The sequence below is a fragment of the Mesoplodon mirus genome, assembly GCF_964341445.2.
Source record: "Mesoplodon mirus genome assembly, contig: HAP1_SCAFFOLD_680, whole genome shotgun sequence".
In the NCBI taxonomy this organism is placed as follows: Eukaryota; Metazoa; Chordata; class Mammalia; order Artiodactyla; family Ziphiidae; genus Mesoplodon; species Mesoplodon mirus.
Genome location: NW_028295349.1, coordinates 14,516 through 42,243, shown reverse-complemented (window position 1 = coordinate 42,243; position 27,728 = coordinate 14,516). Strand labels below are relative to the sequence as shown.

Sequence of the window (27,728 nt, the reverse complement as noted above, 5' to 3'; positions counted from 1 at the left end):
TCAAAATAAAGTAATTTAGTTTACTGGAAGACATGTACAAAGTGTTCAGTCAGACAGTAGCTACTGCTGTTCATTTGTTTGAAATATCTGAGATAAGTTCACACCTAAATTATTCAGTATGGAGCAGTTTTTGCTTCTTTTTTCGGTGATTTTTTTTTTCACCACTGATGCTATTCATAAGAATTGGTCATCCTTGTTTCATTGAAATTTTTATTGAGGTAATAATTATAGATGCAGTTGTAAGAAATCATACAAGGGTATCCCATGTGCCCTTTGCCCGGTTTCCCCCAATGGTAGCATCTTACAAAACTGTAGTACAATATCACAAGTAGGAAATTTCCACTGATACAACCTACCTGTCTTATTCAGATTTCCTCACTTTTGCTCCTGCTCCTTTGTGTTATTTAGTTCTATACTGTTTTATCACGTGTAGGTTGCCCTGGCCACCACCACAGTCAACATACAGAGCATTTCCAGCACCATCAAGATCCCTCCTCTTCCCTGGTGCCATTTTATAACCACACCCACCTCCCTTCCCCCATTCCTAACCCTTGGTAACCGCTAATCTGTTCTCCATTTCTATAATTTTGTTATTTCAAAAGCGTTATATAAATAAAATCATACAGGTTGGCTTTTTCTCACGCAGCATAATTCCTTGGAGGTTCATCCCAGTTGTTGGCATATATCAATAGTTAATTCTTTTTTATTGCAGAGGTCATCCTTTCTTTATTGCTAAGATCAGCAGTTTTGTTACAGTGCAAAAATTCCCAAACTGGTATTCCACAAAATACTATTCTTTTCAATTCTAATATATGTCTCCAAAAAAAAAAAAAAATCCAAAACAACAACAAAAACCTTGTTCCACGTCCAAGTAAATTTGGAAAACTCTGGGTCAAACGAAGTGGAACGGAGTCCTTGTTACAGGACTCAGCAGAACCTTTAGTGTCCGATCTGCTTGTGACTCTCCCTGAGGGGGATTAGGTTTTGTGGTGGTTACCGAAGTTATTTGACCGTTGGGCCCCCTTTTCTTTTGTCTAGAGTAAATTTTGACTTCCTACAGTGTGGTCCACAGGACAGTTTGTGACCCACTGATCTAGTGAAGAGCTCACAAGGTTTCTAAAGTCAGAAACCTTGGGCTCTAACCCTTAGCTCTGTTCTCCTCTGTTTGTCTGAATCCTATAACCTCTGAACCTCAGCATTTCCTAAACTGCAAGAAGAGCATTATAGTGTTTAGCTTGTAAGGTTGTTGTGAGGATAAAGTGAGAGGATCTGTAAGTTGTGAAAGGCCTTGGTAAATTATAAAGCATTATATGAATGTAAGGTACTATAATTCATTTCTAACTTAGTTCTTGATCATTTCTCCCACAGTGGCCCATCCTGGGCCAGCTTGTCTTTTCATCCAGGTTTCAACAGTTGGAAACCTTTAAACCCCCAAAGGACATTGACTTAAAGTCACTTCATCTCCAGAAGCCTCTGGAATCCACCTGGATCAAGACCAACAGCCAGTTCCCCTCTTGTCCCCCAAATTCAAGTAGCCCCTTCACACCCCTCCAGAAAGAGCTCTTCTTAATTATGAATTCTTACCGGGACCTGTTCTACCCAGAAAGGACTGCCCTGAAGAAAGGGGAAGAGATCCGCCACGTGTACTGCCTGCATGTGATAAATCACGTTCTCAAAGCCAATGCCCAGGTGCTTGCCAACAACAGCAGATGCCGAAGCCAGAAACTTGGGTTGGGTGATGATGATGACTTCAGGGACCAAGGGCTAACGAGGCCCAAGGTGAGTGGCAGCAGCAGAACTTTGCCCTCAAGGAGGCTGTAAGGCTCTAACATATGGGTCCTGGCACTTAGCAGGTTCTCAGATGGTTTAATGATTGGAATAATGAATGAGTCCAAGAATGAGCATATTAGATGGGCCAGGTAATGTCACGGCAGTGCTGCAGACAGCTCAGTGGACTGTCTCTAACAGCAGATCTAACTGGAAAGTGGAGTAGGAGGTACCTCCATGATAATTCTCTCCTTAAAGATAAACCCTGATCCTACATAAGTAACACTCCACTATAAATCTCTTCTTTGTGATTGTCAGAGCTGGATGGGACCTTAAGGAGCCTTTTATTCAATCCCTACATATTACACCTGTGGACAGAGACCCAGATTCGTAGAGGACCTTGCTAAAGAGAACCAGAGAAAAAGTAGCAGAGACAGGACTAGAACCAAGGATTCCCTTCACTAAGCCACATAAATATGTAGACCTTGGAAAACAAAATCCCTGTTTTTGCATTGTATCCTTATTACTGCTTAAAGTGATGATTACATTTATGTGGCTCATAAGCCTAAGCTCCAGTGGATTGGGAGCTTACGTCGTTGAATTCTGTCTACGTTTTTCATGATGTGCTGGAGCTAGATACTGTGCCACCCATACCCCCTTACCCTTTAGCCTCTGTGTCTATATTGAAGAAGCCTCATCTTCTTAGATTCTTCTCATTGGGCTTAATAGGATTTTAGGATTTTGATACTGATATGGCTCTTAGAGATTTCTTAGTCCAACCCTCTTGTTTGATAGTTGGGGAAACCAAAGCCTAGACACTTACTTAGTGTGACAGCCGGGACAGTAACTTGGCCCTCTTCAAAACTGATCCATCATCCCTGCACTGTACCAAACTGAATCACTACACCCCTCTGGCTGTGCTGGTTGCCTTTCTGAGAAACTATCTCAGAATCTTGAACATCAGGATAATAAGATTATCTGTTTCCATTTAGAATTGCAAAATAGAATATGAGGTAGATTACCCATGAGTCACATTCAGAATTTGGTGAATTGTCTGATCTGACTGGGGTTATATCCATTGATTGTATTGTTTACACAAGGGTAGTTAGAAGGTAATCATTTGTTAAGCATCTTCTGTTTTTTTTTCCTCAACAGTTAAAATTGAGCACTTTTGGAAATGTTTGGAAAACTGAATCCTATATTTCCCATTGAAATATCATCTTATTTCAGAAATCCTTTATCATCATTTCTGAAAAATGTACTAGGAAATGTACTAGAAAAGTAATGATGCTTTAGTCCTTTCCTTACTAACTTTATTCTCTACTTAATACATCTAATTCATTTGTTCAGCATATTCCTTGGGTCTTACGGATCAAAATACTGAACTAAGTTCTGTGGGAGACAGAAATGAGTAACATTTCTTGTCCTCAAAGAGCTTTGTGTGTTTATGCCCTTGGGTTTTTGCTAATGGACACCTCTGTTAACGGCATTGACTTACCTCAAAGAGTATTTCTGGGCTTCCCTGGTGGCGCAGTGGTTGAGAGTCCGCCTGCCGATGCAGGGGACACGGGTTCGTGCCCCAGTCCAGGAAGATCCCACATGCCGCGGAGCGGCTGGGCCCGTGAGCCATGGCCGCTGAGCCTGCGCGTCCGGAGCCTGTGCTCCGCAGCGGGAGAGGCCACAACAGTGAGAGGCCCGCGTACCGCAAAAAAAAAAAAAAATAAATAAAATTTCTACATTCTGCTTAAGAATTAACCCCACCCCCACCCCAAGGAGCCATGAGATTGAAGTCCATAGGACATGGTGCTGTGGTTCGGAAAGATGCTCAGCCTTCAGTACTGAGCCAGGTCCTATGTAAAGGGGGTGACACGGATGTGGTCCTTGGCCAGGGGCTGTGGAACGGAGGGCTCCTTAGGTCCCCAGCAGGCTCACCTCGAGCTGTCCTTCCTTCCCCTTGCCCCTCCAAGGCTGCCCATCACTCCCTCCACAGGTGCCGATAGTGGTGCCATTCCGGGAAGCTGCTTTGCGGGTGGTACAGCTCTTCATCTGTCTTCTTGAGGGCGACAGCAAGAAGAAAATAATTGTAAGCAACAAAAAGAGGTTTAATGGAGAGTATGGCTCAGATCCCAAGGAGAGACCACCCAACCTGAAGAGGCCTGAGGATTATGAAGCTGTATTTGTCGGCAACATCGATGACCACTTCAGGACTGGTAATTCCTCCTTGTCAAAACTGAGACCCTGAGGGACCTGAGGTGTGAGGTGCACATAGCTGGAAGCTAGAAGCCTGGAATTAGGCATTCTTTCAGAGGGTCACTGTCTCAGCCTCCTAGCAGAACCAGGACACATTTGAGACCACTCGTCTGCCAGGGGAGAGTCTTGCCTTGGCTAATGGGGTACATACTTGGCTAATGGGATGGAGTGTCTGTGAAGGCATGTATGAAAGGCACCTGCATGTTTATAACAAATGTCTCAGCATGCCTATAGCTGGTAGCTCACAGTCAATGCTACAGGGCTTCTTGGGGGAGTTGGAGCTGATGGGGCTGGGTGGGTCAGTCTGGGGAAGATGAATAAACTAGAGCATCTGTATGTAATGGACTTCCCTCCTGCCTGCCATGTGGAGTGCCCACACCTGAATTATCTCCACTCTGGACTTACTGACTCCCACCCAGCTTTGCACATTTTTGCTTGTTTGTCATTCAGCTCCCATGTACTTGGTTGCTTGTTCATTGAAAAAGTTCCTGGAAAATATTTATTAGTCACGTATGCCCATTTACCACTTATTAAGCATCTACTATGTGCCAGGCACTGTTAAGCTGGAGATATGGAATTAAAAGTTACTGTTAAGCAAGTCCAGCCTTAAGACAAATCAGACAGTATGGGATGAGATGTGTTACGGTTAGAGGATAGTGGGTGTTCTAGTTAAAGTATTTAAAGCAAATATCCTTACTCAAAATGGGCTCAGGACTGTTAGGGAAGGCCTTCTGTTGGAGGTACCATCCATACTATGTTGAAACCTGAGTCAGATTTAGCCAGGTACAAAGTAGAGCGATGAGAGTGGAAGAAAAAGTTTCAGACAGGAAATGGCAAGTGTGGAGGCATCAGGGTGAATAAACCGGCAAGACTTAGGATTCAGAGGCTTTAGCATGGCCGGAGTGTGCAGTGCAAGGGGATTAGAGCTTACAGTTAGTTTTAAACATATGCAGGCGGCCAACAAGGAGCTGATAAATCAGTCTTTTGTTTAATTGATATATAATTGACATATTAGTTTCAGGTGTACAACATAGTGATTCAATGTCTATATACCTTACAAACTTATCACAACAATAAGTAAAGTTACCGTTTGTCACCATACAAAGTTAATGCAATATTATTGACTATATTCCCCATGGCATACATTGGATCCCTGTGACCTGTTCACTTTATAACTGGAAGTTTTATACCTCCTGATCTCCCCCATCCATTTTGCCCACCCTCCAACCCCGCCCTCCCTGCTGGCAACCACCAGTCTGTTCTCTGTATCTATCTGTCTGGTTTTTTGTTTTTGAGATTCCACATATAAGTGAAGTCACATGCTGTTGATATTTGTCTTTGTCTGACTTATTTCACTTACTGTGATACCCTCAAGGTCTATCCTTGTTGTCGCAGATGGCAAGATTTCATTCATCTATGGCTGAGTAATATTCCATTGTGTGTGTGTGTGTGTGTGTGTGTGTGTGTGTGTGTGTGTACACACCGCATCTTTATCCATTTGTCATCTGTGGACACTTAGGCTGCTTCCATATTCCATATTTTGGCTATTATAAATGTTGCATTGAACGTAGGAGTGCATATATCTTTTTGAATTAGTGGGTTTTTTTCTTTGGATAAACACCCAGAAGTTGAGTTGCTCAATTGTATGGTGATTCTATTTTTAATTTTTGAAGAACATCCATACTGTTTTCCATAGTGGCCACACCAATTTACATTTCCACTAACAATGCACAAGGGTTCCCTTTTCTCCACATCTTTGCCAGCATTTGTTATTTCTTGTCTTTTGGATAAGACCTATTCTGACAGGTTTGAGGTGATATCTCATTGTGGTTTTTTTTCTCTCTGTGCTTTGGTTAATAGCAACTTATAATACATGGTGGCTGTAAGAATTTATAACTCCAAAATCACAGCCTATCATTTTATATTATTTCATTTTGATCACAGCACTTACTAGCCACCTGATACATTCTTCTTTTTTTTTTTTTAATTGGAGTAGGTATAGTTGATTTACAATGTTGTGCTCATTTCTGCTGTACGGCAGTGACTCAGTTATACACATATATACATCCTTTTTTATATTCTTTTGCATTATGGCATATCCCAGGAGATTGGATATAGTTCCCTGTGCTATACAGTAGGACCTTGTTGTTTACCCATTCTAAAGGTAATAGTTTGCATCAACTAACCCCAGACTCTCAGTCCATCCCTTTCCCCACCCCTGACCTTGGCAACCACAGGTCTGTGAGTCTGTTTCTGTTTTGTAGATAGGTTCATTTGTGCCATATTTTAGATTTCATATATACGTGATATCATATGGTATTTGTCTTTCTCTTTGACAGACTCCTCTTAGTATGATAATCTGTAGTTGCATCCATGTTGCTGCCAAATGGCATTATTTTGTTCATGTTTATGACTGAGTAGTATTCCATTGTATATATGTATCACATCTTTATCCATTCATCTGTCAATGGACATTTAGGTTGTTTCCATGTCTTGGCTATTGTGAATAGTGCTGCTGTGAACATAGGGGTGCATGTATCTTTTTGAATTATAGTTTTGTCCAGATATATGCCCAGGAGTGGGATTGCTGGATCATATGGTAATTATATTTTTAGTTTTCCAAGGAAACTCCATACTGTTTTCCATAGTGACTGCACCAACTTACATTCCCACCAACAGCGTAGGAGGGTTCCCTTCTCTCCACACCCTCTCCAGCATTTGTTATTTGTAGACATTTTAATGATGGCCATTCTGACCAGTGTGAGATGGTACCTCATTGTAGTTTTGATTTCTCATTGTGATTTTGATTTGCATTTTCCTGATGAGTGATGTTGAGCATCTCTACATTTGACTGTTGGCTATCAGTACGACTTCTTTGGAAAAATGTTTATTCAGGTCCTCTGCTTTTTTTTTTTTTTTTTTTTTTTTTTTTTTGCTGTACGTGGGCCTCTCACTGTTGTGGCCTCTCCCGTTGCGGAGCACAGGCTCCGGACGCGCAGGCTCAGCGGCCATGGCTCATGTGCCCAGCCACTCCACGGCATGTGGGATCCCCCCGGACCGGGGCACGACCCCGTGTCTCCTGCATCGGCAGGTGGATTCTCAACCACTGCGCCACCAGGGAAGCCCCCTCTGCTATTTTTTAATTGGATTGTTTGGGGGTTTTTTTTTGCGTTTTTTTTTTTTTTTTTTGCAGTACGCGGGCCTCTCACTGTTTTGGCCTCTCCCATTGCGGAGCGCAGGCTCCGGACGCGCAGGCTCAGCGGCCATGGCTCACGGGCCTAGCCGCTCCGTGGCACGTGGGATCTTTCCGGACCAGGGCACGAACCCATATCCCCTGCATCGGCAGGCGGACTCTCAACCACTGTGCCACCAGGGAAGCCCCGTTTGGGGTTTTTTGATAATGAGTTACATGAGTTCTTTATATATCTTGGATCTTAACCCCTTACTAGATTTGCAAATATCCTCTCCCATTCAGTAGATTGCCTTTTTGTTTCATTGATGGTTTCCATCGCTGTGCACAAGCTTTTTAGTTTGATGTAGTCCCATTTGTTTATTTTTGGTTTCATTGCCCTTGCCTGTGGAGTCAGATCCAAAAAAATATTGCTAAGACTGTTGTCAGGGAAGTTACTGCCTATGTTTTCTTCTGGGAGTTCTGTGGTTTTCAGGTCTTATGTTCAAGTCTTTAATCCATTTTGAGTTGATTTTTGTAGATGGTGTAAGCTAGTGGTCCAGTTTCATTCTTTTGCATGTAGCTGTCTAGTTTTCCCATCACCATTTGTTGATGAGACTGTCTTTTCTGCATTGTATATTCTTGTCTCCTTTGTCATAGATTGTGACCATATAAATATGGATTTATTTCTGGGCTCTCTGTTCTGTTGATCTGTGTCTGTTTTTGTGCTATTACCGTACAATTTTGATTACTGTAGACTTGTAGTGTAGTTTAAAATCAGGGAGTGTTATACCTTCAGCTTTGTTCTTCTTTCTCATAATCAGTTTGGCTATTCAGGATCCTTTGCAACTCTGTACAAATTTTAGGATTACTCTAGTTTTATGAAAAATGTCATGGGTACTTTGATAAGGATTGCATTAAATCTGTAGATTTCTTTGGGTAGTATGGACTTTGTTTTTGAATTTTATTTATTTCTTTATACAGCAGGTTCTTATTAGTTATCCATTTAATACATATTAGTATATACATGTCAGTCCCAATCTCCCAATTCATCACACCCCCACCCCCACCCCCACTTTCCCCCCTTGGTGTCCAGTATGGACATTTTAACAGTACTAAGTCTTCCCATCTATGAGCATGGTGTAGTTTTTCATGTTTCTGTCATCTTTAATTTCTTTCATCAATACCTTGTAGTTTTCCAAGTACAAGTTTTTTACCTTCTTGGTTAGATTTTTTTCTAGGTAGTTTATTCTTTTTGATGCTATTGTAAATGGATTGTTTTCTTAATTTCTCTTTCTAATAGTTCATTATTAATGTATATAAACACAACAGATTTTTGTTAATTTTGTATCCTGCAACATTACTAAATTTATTTATTAGTTCTGACAGTTTTTTGGTGGAGTCTTTAGGGTTTTCTCCATAAAGTATCATGTCATCTGCAAATAGTCAGTTTTACTTCCTCCTTTCCAATTTGGGTATCTTTTATTTCTTTTTCTTGCCTAGTTGCTGTGGCTAGGATTTCCAATACTATGTTGAATAAAAGTGGCAGAAGTGTGCATCCTTGTCTTGTTCCTGATTTTAGAGGAAATGCTTTCAGCTTTTCACCACTGAATATGATGTTAGCTGTGGGTTTATCGTATATGCCTTTGTTATGTTGAGATACGTTCCCTCTATACCCACTTTGTCAACCCATCCTTGCATCCCTGGAATAAATTCTACTTGATTATAGTGTATGGTCCTTTTAATGTATTGTTGGATTCAGTTTGCTAATAATTTGTCAAGGATTTTTGCATCTGTGTTTATCAGGCATAGTAGCCTGTACATTTCTTTTTTTGTGGTGTTTCAGTATCAGGGTTATGCTGGCCTCATAAAATGAGTTTGGAAGTGTTTCCGCCTCTTCAGTTTTTTGAAATATGTTTGAGAAGGATAGGTATTAAATCTTCTTTAAGTATTTCATAGAATTTACCATGAAGCTCTCTGGTCCTGGTCTTTTGTTTTTGGGGAGCTTTTTGATTACTGATTCAATCACATTACTAGTAATTGATCTATTCACATTTTTTCTTCATGATTCAGTTTTAGAAGATTGTGTGTTTCTAGGAATTTATGTATTTCTTCTAGGTTATCTGACTTGTTGGTGTATAATTGTTCGTAGTAGTCTCTTACGATACTTTGTATTTCTGTAGTGTCAGTTATAGCTTCTCTTTCATTTCTGATTTGGGCCCCTTCTCTTTTTTTCTTATTGAGTCTGACTAAAGGTTTGTTAATTTTGTTTATCTTTTCACAGAACCAGCTCTTAGTTTCATTGATCTTTTTTTTTTGTCTCCATTTCATTTATTCAGTATTTCTCATCTGACTTCTATTATTTCCTTCCTTCTTTGTTGGAAGTTTTTTCCTTTCAGCATATTTGAACATATCATGCCATCTCCTTCTGGACCACAAAGTTTCTGATGAAAAATCAGCTGATATTCTTATGGGGATTCCCTTGTCTGTAATTAGTTGTTTTTCTCTTGCTGCTTAAGATTCCCTCTTTACCTTTGACTTTTAACATATTAATTATAATGTGTCTTGGTATGAATCTCCTTGGGCTCATTTTGTTTGGGACTCTTGGTTCTTGCTGGACCTGAATGTCTGTTTCCTTCACCAGGTTAGGGACATTTTTAGCCATTATTTCTTCAGATAAGTTTTCTGCCCCTTTCTTTCTCTGTCCTCCTTCTGGGACCCCTATAATGTGGGTGTTAGTGCCCCTTTCTCTCTCTTCTTCTGCGACCCCTTAACACCGATGATAGTACACTTGATGTTGTCCCACAGTTCCCTTAAACTGTCCTCATATTTTAAAAATATTTTTTCTCTTTGCTGTTCTGTTGGGGTGATTTCTGCTACCTTGTCTGCCAGGTCACTGATCTGTTCTTTTCTACCATCTAGTCTGCTGTTGATTCCCTCTAGTGTATTTTTCAGTTCAATTATTATAATCTTCAGCTGTGTGAGCTCTGTTTAGAACTTTCTTATATTCTGTCTCTTTCTTGAGTTTCTCACTGTGTTCGTTCATTCATCTCCCAAGTTTGGTGAGCATCTTTAGGACTATGACTTTGAATTCTTTATTGGATAAATCACTTGCATCTGTTTCATTAAATATTTTTTCTGGGGTTTTATCTTGTTCCTTCATTTGGAACATGTTCCTCTGCTTCCTCATTTTGCTTGACTCTCCGTCTTTGTTTCTGTGTATTATGCAAAACAGTTACTGCCCCGTCTTGAAGGAGTGGCCCTGTGTGGGAGATGAACTGTATTTTTAACTTTTTCCTAGTTCTTGGTCATCTTATAAACTCTCTCTGTTTGTTTCACTCCCATGGAGTCTAGAAATGCAGTCCCACCCCCATCTGCCTGAGCCTGGTGCTCAAGGAGTGTCCCCTGTGTGGGCTACATGTGATTGTTGCCTCAGGTCGTGTCCCGCGAGTGGCATGAGATGGGGTAGGCGTGGCTGCTCGTTGTCCATGTTTGTCAGTGCTGCACACAGGCAGTGCAGGGCCGTGGGGTAGGGGGTACTCACCCACCACCACTGTTAGCAACTTAAGAGTGAGAGTGCAAAAAAGTGGCACCCACCAGTGCCATCAAGGTAGAGGGAATTTGTAAAAATGGCATCTGCCAGCATTCTGTCCCCAGAGAGAGTCCCAGCCAACTTCTGCCCCTCTGGTAGATGCTTTAAGATTAGCAAGTGAATCTCCTTCACATATGATCTGGGCTCTTTAAAGACTGCTACTTGTTGCTTAGGAAAGAGATGTGGGCAGGAAATATAAATTTTTGTGATGATAATGTTAAAGCCATAATTAGTGAATATATTTATCCAAAGCTTTATGTAGAGTGAAAGAGAACTTGTGGGTGAATCCAGGGATTTGTTGAAGAGCTCTTTGAATATGGAAAAATAGATAAGGACCAGGTCAGTAATAGAAGTAAGTGTTAAAGTGACAGAAACCACCAGTAAGGAAAAGAACATTTCAAGGAGGGTGTGCTTATGCATTCGTGACAAGAAACACTAAAGTGCCATTGAATTGGTAACTGAGAGCTGTTGGTGACCTTGGCAAGAGTCATTTCAGTGGTGTCCTGAGACTCAGAGGCAGATTGCAGTACATTAAGAAGTGAGTGGGAGATTTTAAAGTAGAGATAATTTTTTGGAAGGTTTGCCAGTGAAGGAAAAGAAGAGGGTGGGAGCTAGAAGGGACCGTAGATGCAAAGGAGGGATGACGATGATGATTTTAATAATTAAAGCAGTTGGAGCACAATTACATGCAAAGGGGAAGATGTGGAAGGTACAAGGGGAGGCTGCAGTTGGAGAGGGTGGAAGCTAATGGCTTGGTGGTGACTCATGAACTGATGTGTGCTTGGCTGTTTTGTGTATAGGGGTGGCAATACTGCAGAGAAGCATCCGACTTTATGCCCCCTTCTATTCGTCAGACATCCTCATTGCCTCCCCTCTGGGCTTGAGGACCATCATTGGTGGAGAAGGAGAGAAGAAGAGAGATTTTGACTTTCTGTCTTGTATTAAGCTTCTCATCATTGATCAAGCTGACATTTACCTGATGCAGAACTGGGAGCATGTCTTGGTAATGCTGGTCATTAACATTTAGAGACAAGAAGCTCAGTGGTTTGAGTCTGAAATGGTTATTAAAGTCCAGATTAAAACTCAGCTTGGAAATGGAAATATTCCACATTTTCCAATTTGAAAACGGGAAATGTTGTCCCCTCTTCTACCCACAAGTTGGTCAGTAAAGTATCCAGAAAGATAAAAATTCTTGTCAACATTTTCAAATCTCCAGAAAAGATTTTTTCCCCTTAAAAGTTGCTTCTAGTAATAGACCAGTTTAGTGTGGTTGGTTGGTTGGTTGGTTGGTTGGTTGGTTGGTTGATTGATTGAAATCCCTCCTCACCAGGAATGTTTTTATCTAAAATAGTTCCTCCTATTTATGCTCGTTCTCTTTTGTTTGGTCTTCAGTGGAGATGGGAAAACATTGCTCATGATTTCTTAATTTGTGATGTTTTACAGAGAAACGTAAGATGTTTTTGTCCCCCTACTGTAATTTGTACTATAATTTTTTTTCTCCCTCTCAACATACTCTGCAATGTTTTGGGGTTTAGGATTGTGCTTTGGAACAATCCTCATCACAGAACTATAGGTTTATTTTTATAAGGCATGTGAGAATTTACCTTTTCTACAACCCCAGGACTTGGAGTAAGTTTGGGACAGATAAAGGGGAGTACTTATTTATAAAGTAGGGAATAAACTTATAGTACTTGTGACCCTTCAATATACATTACAAGGTAAAAATATGATTAAAATAGAACAGGCATGTCGATGGTTGAGTCATCTTTATTTTGAGCAAAAGGCACATGTAGTCACTCCGGGAATTTTCTAACGTTTTGGGAGCCAAGTCATGGAAGGACAGCAGCTCTGTTTTCCGTGTCATTTCCCTTCTTGTCCAAGTCTGGAACTGAGTTGCTTATAGAGTGACCAGAGTGGCATTTCAGAATTTCCTTTAAAAGAAATATTCTGTATAGGTAGCATCTTGATCCTTTTTGAGAGATCCACAAGGTGGCCAGTTTGAGCTTTTCTTCTTGTTCGCTTGACTATGGGCAAGTCACTCACCCATCTGAGCCTGTTTTCTTGTTGTAATTTGGGAGATGATAATATCTACTTCATGGGGTTAAATAAGATGATGGGCTTATAGAAAGGTTAGCAACGCCCAACAGGTAAGTGTTCAATAAGTATTAATGGAGTATTACTTCTGCTCAAAGCATTTGATGAACCACATGAACCTACTGCCCTTGGACTCACATGGGGTGGACTTTTCTCGAGTGCGCATGTGGAACCTCAATAATTGGTCCAAGTACTATCGTCAGACGCTGCTGTTTGGGGCCCTGCAGGATGCCCAGATCAACTCTGTGTTCAACAAGTACTGCGTCAATGTGCAAGGCCAGGTGGGTTCTCTCCTTCTTTCTCTGAATTTTCATGAAGTATTGTGTATTGTTTGGGTCATGAGGCAGAAGGAGAGGACAGCATTTGGTCAACAATGGGGATAGCTCACTTCCTAATGTTCTCACTGACTCCTGGCAGGTGGCTGTGAGGAACGTCCCGATGACAGGCTGCATCAGTCATGTCCTGGTGCAGCTCCCACATGTCTTCCAGAGGATGGAACCTGAAAACCTAGCTTCAGTGATTGATGCCAGGTACCCTCCCCTGTCCCATTGGATCCCTGGGGGTCACAGAGAGGGATTTTACTTGGGCATTCAAATTTAGAATTGTATTCCACGTTGGCTTTCTTAGTTACCATTTACGAAATGAAATGAGATAATTGAATCCAATCATGCCATTGACAGAGGAGGACACTGAAGGCCAGAGAAATGGTGTGTTGTCCTAGTTCCAATAGTGTCAGGGTTAGTAAATCAAGGGTACTTTCCCCTAGACTGTGGCATTTTTAAATTACATTAATTTTTTAATGCCTCATGTCAACAACTTAATTCTAAGCCCTTCAGGGCAAGAACTGTTTTTCTAATTCTCTATGTAATTTCCCCGTCTTCTCATTGTGTTTAGTCAGGGGACCCATGGTAGCAGAATGGTGCTTAACACATGGTAGGTGTTCAGTAATTATTTGTTGACTGACTGATTGACAACTGAATGAATGAATGAATGATACAGTTACGTACTTCCTAGAATAATTCTCTGGGATATACCAGCATCACATCTATCCTTTATGATGAATAGTGTTGGCACTTACTTTTTGATGCGCTTAACAAGTTTTATCCCTATATAATCTCTTTGCAATGAGGTAGGCCAAATTGGCCTCTTAGGGGAGGTAGAAGGAGATTGTGACTTGCCCAGGGTCATGCAGTTGGCAGTGACACTATGGCTCACCTCTAGACCACTGACTCTCTGCCCTTTGCCTTTCCAAATCAGGTTTAACTTTTTCGTCAACAAGATTTTGCCTCAGTATCGTGATGCAGTCACGTCTCACACGCTTATCTATGTCCCCTCCTACTTTGACTTTGTGCGTCTCCGAAATTACTTCAAGGAGGAGGAACTGAACTTCACTCATATCTGCGAGTACACCCAGAAGTCTGGTGTCTCCAGGGCCAGACACTTCTTCCTTCAAGGAGAGAAGCAGTTCCTGCTCCTCACAGAGCACTTCCATTTCTACAAAAGGTAAAGTAGGGCCAGGTTTCAAGTGTCCTCTCTGGAGGGTCTGCTTCCAAGTGCATGGTGGGCTTTGCTGTGTTATAAGGTCCTCCCTTGCTTCACCTCCTGCAGACAAGCCAGAGTCTGGGGGGCTGGACAGACTTTTCTTGATTGGTTGGTTGGTTTTCTTTCAAAATGGGCATTGTTGGAAAAGGTGGTAGAAACGAATGAGTGACTACAGCATAACCTGTATACAGATCTGGAGTGGGTCCATACTTAGGGTACCTCCTGTAGCTGTGGGTATACCCCTCAAGAAGGATATTATAGAGTTGAGCAGCTCTCAACTGAATACAGGAAAGGGAGGAACCTGTCGTAGAAGCACAGATGAAACACCTGGGGACTGTGTGGTCTGTGGAGATGGAAGTTGAGTACAGGGTCAGTGTTCAGAAAGCTCTCATTTGTCCTGAGGCAGTGCACACACACTTCTGCACCAAGGAGAACCAGGACTAAGGGGCTCCTTGAAGCTTAGGAGAAGCAAAAGGTGAGGGGCTTAGAGGTGACTATTTAAGGGCTTCAGGGTTTGCTTCTTGCTGGCATCATTATTTGCTTTGTTCCAGTGAGTTGTTGTTTTCATTCATGTTGGAAATGGTATTTTGGGGGAGTTTGCACTCAGCAGGTCTAAAGAGCCCTTAGTTTTCCAAAAGCTTGATACATCAAAGCAAGTCCTTTAAATGAAGTGGATGGATTGGAAAACTTCCCAGCGTGATTGTCTGTAGCAAGAGTGAGCTAAGCTGGGATGAGGACTGCTCTCAAGTAGCAGCTTTTCAAGGAGAGGGCATGATGTCAAAGGAGCCCTTTCTCTTAAGTAGGCAGGACAGTCTTCTGTCTTACACTGTTCATTTATTGACCAAACTGTTTTGTCCCCAAAGTCACTATAAAGACAAACCGAACACGGGCCATTAGCTTTGTACCCTGGACCAGGTTAGTGGGTGTTTAAGTTGAATGGAGATAACCTGCAACTGCCAATTATCTCAAGGTTCCCAGCTATAGATTTTTTTGCTTGAGAGGTCACCAAGGTGATGATGGGTATTTTGATCTGCAGTGTCTTTGTGATTTGATTTTTTCATTTGACCTTGGGAAAAGTACATGTATTTTACACTTTAGTATCCAGCTTTAAAATTCTGTATTTATATTCTCTATGGAAGTAGGCCGTGTTAGACATATTGCAGTTCATTTGTGAGCTAGCAAAAAACTTTCATCCTGAGGATTTGTTTTCTTTGGGGAGATGAAACCAGTAGAATCTTAGGATGGGATGGGCATTTGGTCATGATGGCCCTCCTGAGGGGAGGACAGTTCACAGTTCTTTCTCTGAGCATTATCAGTGGGTTAGCACAGGAAGGATTCTTAAGCAGGGGGCAATCAGAAACTCTGGAGGTAGGATTTCTGGAGGTGGGAAACGCTAGTGGGGTGTTTCTGAGTGCTCCCTGCCCCAGGGAGAACCCCAGTTATAGAAGTAACAGACCTCGTCTTTATAGACTGTATGCAGGAGCCAGCCTTGCAAGTCAGTTGTGGTTGCCTCATTTATCTTTAACAGTTGTCAGGTAACATAGACATCGGGAATGTCCTTAGTTTTGGGTCCTGTCACAGTGTTACGCCATATTTGTAGGGGTCACCGAAGACCCAAAGCACATACAGGAGAGGAGGAAGGCAGGGGAAGAGGTGCAGAAGACCATGGGAATTGTTACTAACTGCCCCTCTGAAGAGGTTCTGGTCACGTGCTCTTATTTCCAGGAGATGCCTAGTCTCTACTGTGCACGAATTGGTCCTAAGAGAGATTTTCTTGGGTTTTAAATATAATACCTATTGGAATTGGTTTTGTTGTTTTATTTTGCTTTAAAAATACTCTCATTATAAGAGTATTACACAATTATTGTAGAGAACCTAGAAAATCTAGGTTAAAAAAATGGGATCACCTATCATCTTACTGATATAAATACCCATTTTGGTGTATTTCTTTCCTGTCTCTTTGATGTAAAAAACATGTGCACGTGCACACACACACAGACACAGGCATTTTAAAAAGGACACCAACATTGGGATCACAGTGTACACATTTGGATTTTTCTTTATCTTGAATGTTTTATGTGCTTATTGAAAAAAAGCTTAAATAAGTTAGCATTTTGGTATATACTTGTATGTTATGGATGTATTTTTAAGTTAATATATATATAGTTCTACTATATCCTGCCCCCGCTCCAACTTTTTATTTGGGAAGATTTCATTTCAAAAGACATTGTAAGACTATCCCAGTGAACATCTCTAACTCCTTCCACTTAGGCTTCACCAGCTGTTAGCATTTTGCCACATTCTCATGCACCCACATTCTCTGTCTCTCCTTCTCTCTTTCCACTCACATCTCTTATTTTTTCTTCCTGAACCATTTGAGAGTAAATTATGGGAGGCTTCGTGACACTTAACTCCTAAATCTTTCAGCCTGTAGAGCTTAAAAACAACATTCTTTTATCTAACCACAACACCATTAACATACCACTTGACATTACTGCAGTAATACCATCTAATATTTAGTCTGTATGCAAATTTTCCTAGTTGTTCCCAAAATGACTATTACAGCTGCTTCTCACCACCCACTCCCCGCTCCAATCCAGGATTTAGTTAAGAATCCTACGTTGCATTTGCGTGACATGTTTCTTTAGTCTATTTTAGCAGTTCTCAAGCAGGAGCAGTTTTGCTCCCCAAGGGACATTTGGAAATATCTGGAGACATTTTTGGTTGGTACAGTTGGAGGGTTACTCTAGTGGTCTAGTGGTTCAAGCGGGTCAAGGCCTGGGTGCTGCTAGACGTCCTACAGTGCACAGGACAGCCCTTACACCAAAGAATTACCTGGCTTAAAATGGCAGTAGTGCCAGGGTTAAGAAACCCTGATCTAGAATAATTCTCTGCCTTTGTTTCTTGCTGTGATACTGATATGTTTTGAAGAGTCCAGTCCAGTTTCCTGTAGAATGTCTCACATCTGGATTTGGCTGTTTTCTTATTATTTAGATCAGTGTTCCCAAACTTTGCTACATATTAGAATCCCCTTGGGGAGCTTTTAAAAATCTGAATGCCCTGGTCATACCCCAGTATCAATTAAATCATGGTGTTTGGGGATGGGGACCAATTACAGGTATTTTTAAAAAACAAATAGGTGATTCAGTGAGCATTAGAGTTCGGGGACCAAAGATTTAAACATTATTTTAGTAAGAATTCTACATAGAGGCTATTGTGTACTTCCCCCTGCATCTCCTCAAGAGGCCCAGGGTGTCAGTTTGTCCCATTTTTGGTGATACTAAATGTAATCACTTGGTCAAGGTAGGTCTGCTAAATCTTTACATTGTAAAAATACCTTTTCTGTGTAATTATAAGTAATCTTTAAGGTGTGTATAGCATCCTTTTTAATGGTTGCATAGTGTTACATTGTATGGGTATATAATTAACCCAGTTTCCTTTTAATGGGCATACTGATTTGTTGTTTTCTGTTATTATATACAATAATGCCAAGAGCATCCATATGCGTAGTTGATGGCATAGTTGCCTAGGCATTTCCTTAGGATAAATTTGGAAAGGAAAACTTATTTGTTCAAAAGCTGTACCCAGTTTAAAATTTGCTGTGTGTTGCCACTCCCATCTTCTCCCCTCCCCGGTGAAATACACACTCACAATAATTTATACTCCATTAGCCTATTTCTGTAAATTCTGTAAATATTTCTGTAAATTCTCCTTTTTTCCAGTGACTTGATAGTCAAAATGATACCTCATGGTTTTAATGTCTTTTTCTTGCTTTTCTGTGTTTTTTGTAATTGTCAGTTGAACGTAGTGCCTGAGTAAGTAGCTGGCCTGGACGCCTCTTCTGTCAGGCCACTAGCGTGGCAGTTGTGAATCTAGTTAGGATTTGGTTGTTACCGTCGTTGCCTTCTATTTACCACAAACTGCCAGTTCCTCCAGCAGACAGTGGCCCACTGTGGGGCCCAGTGCTGGAGGGCCTTGTCTCAGTGTCCTGCTCCCCTCTCAGCTTTCACCATGCCCTGCACCCCTGTGCCGAGGGAGAGCCTCTCCCACGCTCCGGCCCCTCCCCCAGCAGCAGGCTGCTCCTGCTCGCTCCTCCCCTAAGGCTTGAAGTGGGGCAGTTGTTCTCCTCCTGGTCCAGCTCAGATGCAGGCAGGTTCTGTCCATCCTGGGCTTTGGAGCTGGCGCTTTCTCAGGGCTCCTGCACCACCCTCCATGGTGGCCAGCCTCTGCCTTGTTCTACGAGGGGTCTTGGTGGGGAAGAGTTCCCTGCATCTCTGCAGTGGTGGCAAACATCTGCTTACATCAGTGCAGGATCTTGGGCTGAACAGGCTTCATGCCCTTTCCCCAGTCTTCATGCCCTTTCCCCTTTCCCCAGACTGCTCTTTTGACTGGATGTAAGTCCTGTGGTGGGGAGGGATGGGGTGAGGGGTTAATGCTCCTCCCTTAGGGCACACAGTTTTGCTGCTTCTGACTCCACCCTGGCAGTTGACCTTTGCCCCCTCACTGGCTTCAGGCTTTAGCTTCATATACAACATGGCTCTGGGAAGAGAGTGAGTTTTCATGTCTGCACCACCATCGGGGTCTCTCAGGTCTTCTGCCTTGCGTCCAGCCTTTCCAGGGCTCCCAGTGGAGACCTTTGGAAAAGCCATCATGACTGTGAAGTAAAGGAGTGTCCGGGAATCCCAGGGATTCTGAACTGTCATGCAAGCCCATAATTGCCCTTTAAGAACTTGTTAAAAGTGTAGCTTTTTTCTTCCTACCCACTTTCTTAGCAGCTGCCCTCTTCCCCACTGTGCTCTGCCAAAGGTGAAGTGGTTCATATGTCCTGTCTTTCTTCAGACCATCTTGTCACTCTTTGGAATTCAGTCAGTGATGGGCTGAAGCTGGCTCATACCAGCTCTTAAGGTATGGTTGCACATCTCTTCCCAGTTCCAAGTTCAGCAACATGACACTGGTAGCTTGAAATGGAGTATTTACACCACAGAAATTGGCAAATGCTTCAAATCAGCACCTATCCTCCCCCACTGAGAATCAGTTGTTACACACACACCAGGGCACCGTTGAATCCGTTCACTTGGTTGCCCTGTGACATCAGCTGTCTAGGCTCAGGAAAAGGAACACTGTTGTAGATTATCTTTTTCTTGTTAGCACGGGAGCAGTATTCTCTTGAGTTTTCTACATACTAAGCAGAAATGGAACTCTGTGTTTGTTTTGATAACTACTGAGGCAGAACTGTGTTTTTTCAACATCATTAGCCATTAAAATTCCTTTATGGAAAGAGGATGTGGAAAGCTGATCCAAGTAATGGGCTGCAGTTATATTTTGGGAGAGGAGGGTCTCCAGAGAGATCAGGATGAGCCAAGGGATAAAAAGACAAGGAAAACTTACCGTCCATGAATAAAATAAAATTCCCGAGGGAGTCTGACATCAGCCCTGTATGAGAGTCTTAACAGGAAAAATCAGAAACTTGTCAACGTATAAAATCTTTGGTCATGGAGCCCAAGAGGGAATGATTGATCTCAACCCGAACCGTAAGGCGCGTCCCTAGGGTCTGCACCCCCCCCACACCATGCAGCCCTGTGCAGCAGGGAAAGAAGCGAGGAAGCTGTTGAAATTAATTGCCTTCCCATAATGCCTAATGGGTCCTCGGGCAGGATTTTGTAAATGGGTGAACTTGGGACATCTGCCATGGAGTTAACATGTCTACAGAATGACAAGAAAAGACTAATGGGAGTGCATTTACAGTTTATGCTGTTTATTTTATGTACTGGGTCTGGTCTGACCTCATCTCCATTACAGAACACTGTTTTGCCTGATTATAATTAGGATAATGTTAAATTGGAAATGCCTGCTTTTCAAATTTTCTGCGACAGATTTCTAATCCTTGTCTACTATTCTTCCCCACCCTACCTCAGTCTGCTCAGATTAGGCTCAAGAAGTGCAAATTCATTTTATCATTATCTTAAGCCAAACATTAGGAATTCAAATACACTGTCACAAAAAATGAGCCCCTCCAGCTCAAATTTGAGTAACTTTTGGTCTGTGTGTTATTTGTGCCATGGTCTTTCTCCTTGCATGAAACAGCGAGAGTGACTATGTCCCTGTAAAACTCTTCGGTGGCTTTTCCATAAAATTTCTCATGTAGACATAGCCTCTCTTTCTCCTTCTAACAGATACACAATAAAAGGCATCAGGAACCTAATTTTCTATGAACTGCCAACATATCCCCACTTCTACAGTGAAGTCTGTAACATGCTGCAAGCCGCCACCAGAGGAGAGGAAGCTGCCTGGACCTGCACTGTCCCCTACTCCAAGTACGATGCCCAGAGGCTGTCTGCTGTGGTCGGGGTGGAGCGGGCTGCACAGATGCTGCAGTCCAAGAAGAACGTCCACCTTTTCATTACTGGAGAGAGATGAGAATTGGTTGGACAGGAAATGGTGTTTGGTGTGATATGTCATGCTTGATTCTGTGTCTCTTGGACCTGATTCTGATCACTTACACAAAGAAGGGCTGCAACAAGGAAGGAGCACCAGGCAGGTTCTTAGCAGATACTTCTTTCTTTTCAGACCATATATACCTGAAAAGTTCCGTGTAAACCAGATTTTGGTAAAACCCATCTTTCAGAGGTCAGGGGAGAGCTCATGGAACTCTGAGAAGTTGATAGAAGGAATCTTCTACTTGTGAATTTTTTTGTACGCCATAAATTCTTTTGTTGTGATTTCACCTCTAATTTATTACACTTGGTAAACTCTTTCAGATTTGCCTGTTTCTATTGGACACCTTCTTAAAGTGAGGCATGCATTTCTTTGCTTGTGAGAACTGGTTATGAGAAATTGGAATACTTCTTGCTGTTGAATATCATCTTAGTTTTGGATCGCAAAGGTTTTGCAAAACTGTTATTTTTCCCCAGCCAAACTTTTTTAAACCTTAAATATTCTATTTTAATTCAACCTAGAAGAGCACATTCGTTCACTGATCTTTTTTTAACTCCTAAATGTTTTAATGAAAATATATACTTAAAAATCACATTATATAAAATAACATGAATTTCTACCTTATTTCAAGAAATAATTTTATGAAATTCTTGATGTCACAAATTCATCGTCAACATCACTGTCTTCATTGCTATAGTCATTTTTTAAGTCATATAACATAAAAAGGAAAAGAAGTTACACTTTTAAAAACATTTTTAGGGAGTTCCCTGGCGGTCCAGTGGTTTGGGCTCGGCGCTTTCACTGCCGAGGCCCAGTTTCAGTTCCTGGTCAGGGAACAAAGATCCTGCAAGCTGCACAGCGTGGCCCAAAAAAAAAAAAAAAAAAAAAAAATTGAACTATTCCTCAGACAGAAAAATTACCAATTCAGAACCTGAATCATCTGAAAATAAATTGCCAAGTTGCTGGGCCTGTCACTCCTAAAAATCACTCCTGAATTTAGTATGTATTTCATGTAAACAAGGACATTTTTCTATGTAACCTCAAAACAACCGTCAAATCAGGAAATTGCCACTAATCCTTGGGCCCCATTCAGATTTTGCCAAATGTCCCAATAATAACCTTTATAGCAAAAGGATGCAGTTCAGAGTTACATACTGCTTTGAGTTGTCATATCTCTGTAGTGGCCTTTATTCTGAATGGTACCTCAGCTGTTTCTTGGCTTTCTTGACCTTTTTTTTAATTTTTAAATTAAAAAAAAATTTTAAACATCTTTATTGGAGTATAATTGCTTTACAATGGTGTGTTTCTGCTTTATAACAAAGTGAATCAGCTATACATATACCCCCGTATCTCCTCCCTCTTGCGTCTCCCTCCCACCTTCCCTATCCCACCCGTCTAGGTGGTCACAAAGCACCGAGCTCATCTCCCTGTGCTATGCGGCTGCTTCCCACTAGCTATCTATTTTACACTTGGTAGTGTATTATAAATCCATGGCACTCTCTCACTTCGTCCCAGCTTATCCTTCCCCCTCCCCGTGTCCTCAAGTCCATTCTCTACGCCTCCGTCTACCTAGCCTGCCCCTAGGTTCTTCAGAACCTTTTTTTTTTCCGATTCCATATATATGCATTAGCATACGGTATTTGTTTTTCTCTGACTTACTCCACTCATGTATGACAGTCTCTATGTCCATCCACCTCACTACAAATAATTCAATTTCATTTCTTTTCATGGCTGAGTAATGGACGTTGACACTTTAGAAGATTACAGGCCAGTTACTTTGGATGGTGTTTCCTGTCAGATTAGGTTAGGTTAGGTTTAGTTTATGCATCTTTGGCAGGAGCAGCATAGAAGCAATGCTGCGTCTTCCTCGCTGCATCTCTTCAAGCGGTGCATGATTTCCACCTGTCCCATCATTATGACACTAACTGACCACTTGTTTAAGGTGGTGCTTGCCAGACTTTTCCACTATAGAATCACTCATTCCCCCTTTATTAATTTATATTAATATTACAAGTATGGATTCTTCAGTTTTTATTCAGTGGGTTGTAATTGGTTATTATCGTTATTCCTTTAGATGCTTAAATGGTCTCAGATGTGGCCAGCAGGAACACCTTCAAGCTGGCTCCTGTGTCGTCTTGACACATCCCCCTTTAACTTGGGCATTTCTTTATTTTCTGACACTATAAGACATTCCAAGTTTGTCTTGTACTTTCCCTATTCCAGCCCTGCTTGCTTTAGTGGAAAATTACCTTAAAGCGAAGATTTGAGTGCTAAGTGTACCCAGTACTGTTGTGGAGCCACTGGTCCCAGGCCATCTCAGTGGTCAGAGTTTGGGAATATCTGCATGTGTGTATATGTATACACATACCTATGTGCCCATGACATCTAAATTTATTTCTGTATCCATATATTGAAAACCATGAATTTACACCTTACCTCCAATTTCAGACTAACAACACAGGGTTCCTTTTGTTTTCTCCCTTTCCAAACTTGTAACTCCCTTGTCAGATAGACATGTGGCTCCCATTAGGCTCAGTGGAACAACCCATATTGGTACAGATTTTCTTCCTCTTGGACATGCTTAAAATTGCTCATCAAAAAAAAAAAAAAGTGAAATCACTTTTGGGGTACTTTTCCTGCTAGATAGTTAAATAGGCATTTTTATTTGTCTCTCAACATGGAGAGTAGAACTATTCATTCCATATATAGATGGGTTCCTAAAGTTTTGCAAATTTATAGGCTTAAGCCAGCCAAACTCATGGTACAAAGAACATTTTCTTAAATATATATTTTTAAAATGGAGTATAGTTGATGTACAATGTTGCATTAGTTTCAGGTGTACAGCAAAGCAAATCAGTTATACATGTATCCACTCTACAAAGAATTGTCTTATCCATAGAGTGCCCTGTGGTTATTGGCATATTTGTGCTGTGTTTACCATAGAGCCTGTGTATTATGAGAAAAGAAACGAGTTATTTGCCTAGTTCAGAGATATGAGGAAGAAGGGACTCTGATTACCCCCATCTTCTATTTCCATATTCTTTTCCCTGTGAATTGTAGCTAATTCATGGCTTTCATTATCACTATTCACAAGACTCTCAAATCTCCATCTTCTCTGGACCTCCACTCACATGTGAGCCTGGATTTCAAGTCTATGTATAGCCCCAGAAATACATGTTTTTTTTAAGCATCCCTACTGATTTTAATGCTAGCTTGTAGCCAGCTAACTGCTTCTCGCCTACAGAGAACACTGAGGGTTTCAAGTGCGAACCAAGCAGTATTGCTTCTGTTCCTGGCTCAGCACCTGGGAAAGAAGGTAAGCCTCAGCAGTGGCGCTGGCTCCTGAGTTGATTGCAAAGAGTTGACTTTTTGGAGTGGTTTCATCAAAAGCATGCCTTAACGTCAGGTCTCTCACACAAAATAAGGGAGAGAAGAGGGTCTACTGGACCATGGATAACAACACCTGAGCTGGAATTATACACAATCTTGATATTTCTTAGCAAGGCTCATCTTCAGCAAGCAAGTACCTATATAGTGCTGGTAGAAAACAGACAAAGGAATGGTCCCAATCCTGGGAAGAGGTAGAATTTTAAGGGAGGAAGAGGAACTTAACCAGAAAGTAAGAGTTTTAAACTTTTTTTTTCTTCCCATAGTAATAACAACTTAGCACTTTTCTCTTTGAGGGGAAAAAAGCTTTGAGTCATGAATGCTCTCTGCAGCTGGCTGCACCATATGCAGTATTCAAAAGACAAGAACTAGCTAATCATAGAGAACCAGCGGCAGCTTAACAGCCCTCTGCTGGCTTCCAAAGGGCTTATAATTGAGTGCAGATGGTCCCGGCAGGATGGGTATGAATCCCTGCTGACTCCTCACATCCCAGAGGGCCAAGGGGGGCTCATGAAGCCTCCCAGCCCTGATTGTGCCCTCGTGGGAGCCACTGAGGAAGGAGGGGAGGCAGGTGGTGTGAGAGCCTGCTGGCTGCCTCCTGCCCAGCCTTCCCTTGGCTGTGTGGACAGATCTTCAGGCTGCAGAGTGTAGCTTTGATGAGTCTAGGGTCTCAAGATTATAGAAGTCCTGGGGTAAGGGAGCAGGGTTGGGGGTTCTTTATACTCATTGGAAGAGCCTCATCGTGTAACCTGCAGGTGGCTGCAGGGCGCCAGAGCCTCGCGGAGGAGGGGTGTGGTGGGCACTGCACAGACTGCTGCTTTCAGGGAGCATCCTCCTGGGGGTGGGGCCCTCACAGCCGGCCCGGCCTCTCCTTCCCATCTCTTTCCCAGCTTCTCTCTTTAAAGGAGTCATGGTAGTCATCCTTGCACCATTCACAAAAAGCTTTTCTGGCTTTTCTAGCTAAACAATTCTAAACAAATTTCAGTCTCATTCAAAAAAAAAGAACTTTTCTAGCTAAGTAGAATTCTAAACAAATTTCAGTCTGCTTTTAATACCAGAGTCAGTGAATTGGGAGTAGATACACAGATAATCCAAAATTCATGTAGTCTTTGGAGGGAGAAAGAGAGAATGAACCTACCACGTCTAGCTGACAGCACAAAGTGCATTTCTTTCTAAAGACTTGTATTTCTTCCTCTTATACCATATGCTCTAGCCAGAGCTGCAATAAAATTCTATGTATTTTATGTCCTGTTTCTGAGCTGAACACGCGTTCCTATCCCCTCATCGATTGCCTTGTTTCTGTGAGGACCCTCCTTTCTTCAGATGTGGGAAGGAGTTCTCTCTGCATTGCTTGCATCTCAGTATAATTCCTGGATTTGCCTTTCACCTCTGGCCACGTTGCCATCATTCCTGTGGGAGGGAGGTGAGAGCATGAGAAAGAACAGAGGTCTGGACCTCAATCAAACGGGCTGGCTGTCTCCATAGTTAAGAGTCCTATGCGCCAAAGGAGTCAGGGCTGAGATTGGATTGCTACAAGGCTTGCTCGCCCTGCACAGAGAAATCTGAACCTGGTGGGCAGCTCCACCTAGGTGTCACCCTCACTGCTGGGCGGAACACCTGCACTTGCTTGTCCTCCTGGCTCCCACAGTGGGCGGGGCATGGCACAGTCCGGGCCAAGTTGTCATGGTCTTCAGGCTTGGGCCTCTGCAGCTGGCTGGGACTGGTGGGAGCTGTAGCCTCAGCTGACAAGGGCAAAGAAGGCAGTCTTTGCTGCTTGGCTGATTTGGAAGCTGTGCCGAATTCCTGCCCATCTGTTCTCCCAACTGAGCCAAGGCCAAAGCTGTCTAGCTCTTGCCAACCCAGGGAATGACATGGAGCCCTGTGTCCTGCAGCCCTCATTCTCACTGCACCCTGCAGCCCCTCTCATCTGTCAGTTTGACTCCCCACAGAGATGGCCCTGGGCTCACAGCTGCTGTTTGCCCACAGATGTTCATGGATTTCTGCCTTTTGTGTTCATCATTTTTCAAAACCAGCCCTGAGCTGGGTGCTGACACCAACATTACCACCAACCCACTGTGGCTCTGTGCAGGTCCTCCTGGCCACCTCTCAGCTTTCTCATCTTTAGAAAGCGGGGTACAATCTCCACTATCCTGACAGAGGGACATGAGAGAAAGTAGAAGAGACTGCTGTTGTTTGCCCTGTACTCGCCTCCTACTTCCCTAGTAAGAGGACCCTGGATTTTATTGGGTGACAAAGTGCCCAGTCCCCCTTGCGGTAGGGTGTGGCCAGGGAAAAGAGCACTAACCTTGGGGCAGACTCTTAGGAGAGCTCTTTGAAACTGGTAGGAACACCACTTTTTCCTCTTGCTCTTCCCTTTTTCCTGCCTGCAACACAGAAGTGATGGTGGAGCCAAAGGGCAGAAGGAGCCTGGCTCTCAGGTCATATCCTGAAGCTGCATCCCAGCTCTGCATGGTCTCTCTTCACACTTTTCTGTGAAAACCTAAATCCCTCATTTGTTTCAGCCACTGAGGCCAGGCAGTACTGTTGGCCTCAGGCTGTATTGCCAAGTCCTCACGGCTACAGAGGACAAAAATGGGATCACAAGTCCTGAAGTCCAAAGGCTCTGCCTATTCTTTCTTCTTTCTTCTTGTCTCTGCAGGAACCAGCATAGAGATTGTGCTTCAAGGTTGACGCCTGGCCATTTGGTGACAGTGCGGAGTGAGCGCTAAGACGTGTCTGGCTTTGTGCCATCACTTCCGTCATCTCCAATCCAACTGGATCTGTAAGAATGAGGGAGGACATATGTCTCCTCATAGGGTTTATGGAAACTGATGGTGGCAGAAAAATAACTGGCAAGAAAACAGACTTCAATTCTCTGAAAGTCGGCGACCACCTGCTTTTCATTTCTTCAGGTGTATTTCAAAGCAAAACTAGGAAATGGGTCCAGATCCCCAGTTTGGTAGCAACTTAGAGGTCTTGTGGTCCAATCTGCTGCTTGACCCCTGAGTCGCCTATAGGTTGTCTCTGAGAGGGAGATCAGCTCAGTGCGTCGTGACCACCTAGAGGGGTGGGAGGGAGAAGCAAGAGGGAGGGGATATGGGGATATATGTATATGTATAGCTAATTCACTTTGTCATACAGCAGAAACTAACACAACATTGTAAAGCAATTGTACTCCAATAAAGATGTTAAAAATAAAAACAGGACTATCATACAGAGTGAAGTAAGTCAGAAAGAGAAAAACAAATATATATTAACATATGTGGAATCTAGAAAAATGGTATAGATGATCTTATGTGCAAAGCAGAAATAGAGACACGGATGTAGAGAACAAATGTATGGTTCCAAGGGAGAAGGGGCGGTGGTGGGATGAATTGGGAGATTGGGATTGACATATATACACTATTTTTTTAATACTTTTTTTAACATCTTTATTGGAGTATAATTGCTTTACAATGGTGTGTTAGTTTCTGCTGTATAACAAAGTGAATC

General features: G+C 42.4%; 1 protein-coding gene and 1 long non-coding RNA gene across 4 annotated transcripts; one reads left to right on the top strand and one right to left on the bottom strand.

Annotated features, from left to right (window-relative positions):
* The first annotated feature begins 10 nt into the window (after nt 1-10).
* Nucleotides 11-22,119, top strand: LOC309797514 (U3 small nucleolar RNA-associated protein 25 homolog). Of its 3 annotated transcripts, none has more exons than XM_082646026.1 (7): nt 11-1,779; nt 3,758-3,977; nt 11,633-11,781; nt 12,971-13,153; nt 13,290-13,402; nt 14,130-14,375; nt 20,588-22,119. In XM_082646026.1, exons 1-7 carry the CDS (start codon nt 1,573-1,575, stop codon nt 20,829-20,831), a joined length of 1,362 nt encoding a protein of 453 aa, XP_082502152.1. In that variant the 5' UTR covers nt 11-1,572; the 3' UTR covers nt 20,832-22,119. The 3 variants fall into 3 exon arrangements, with proteins under 3 accessions (XP_082502152.1, XP_082502151.1, XP_082502153.1); XM_082646025.1 differs by having other exon boundaries at nt 11,579-11,781; XM_082646027.1 differs by lacking the exon at nt 11-1,779 and adding an exon at nt 3,361-3,466 and having other exon boundaries at nt 3,694-3,977; nt 11,579-11,781.
* LOC309797517 lies at nt 22,105-27,728 on the bottom strand. Its single transcript, XR_014292688.1, has 2 exons — nt 26,542-27,728; nt 22,105-25,646 (listed from the first exon to the last, which is right to left on the bottom strand). It is a non-coding gene; the product is annotated as an uncharacterized lncRNA (long non-coding RNA).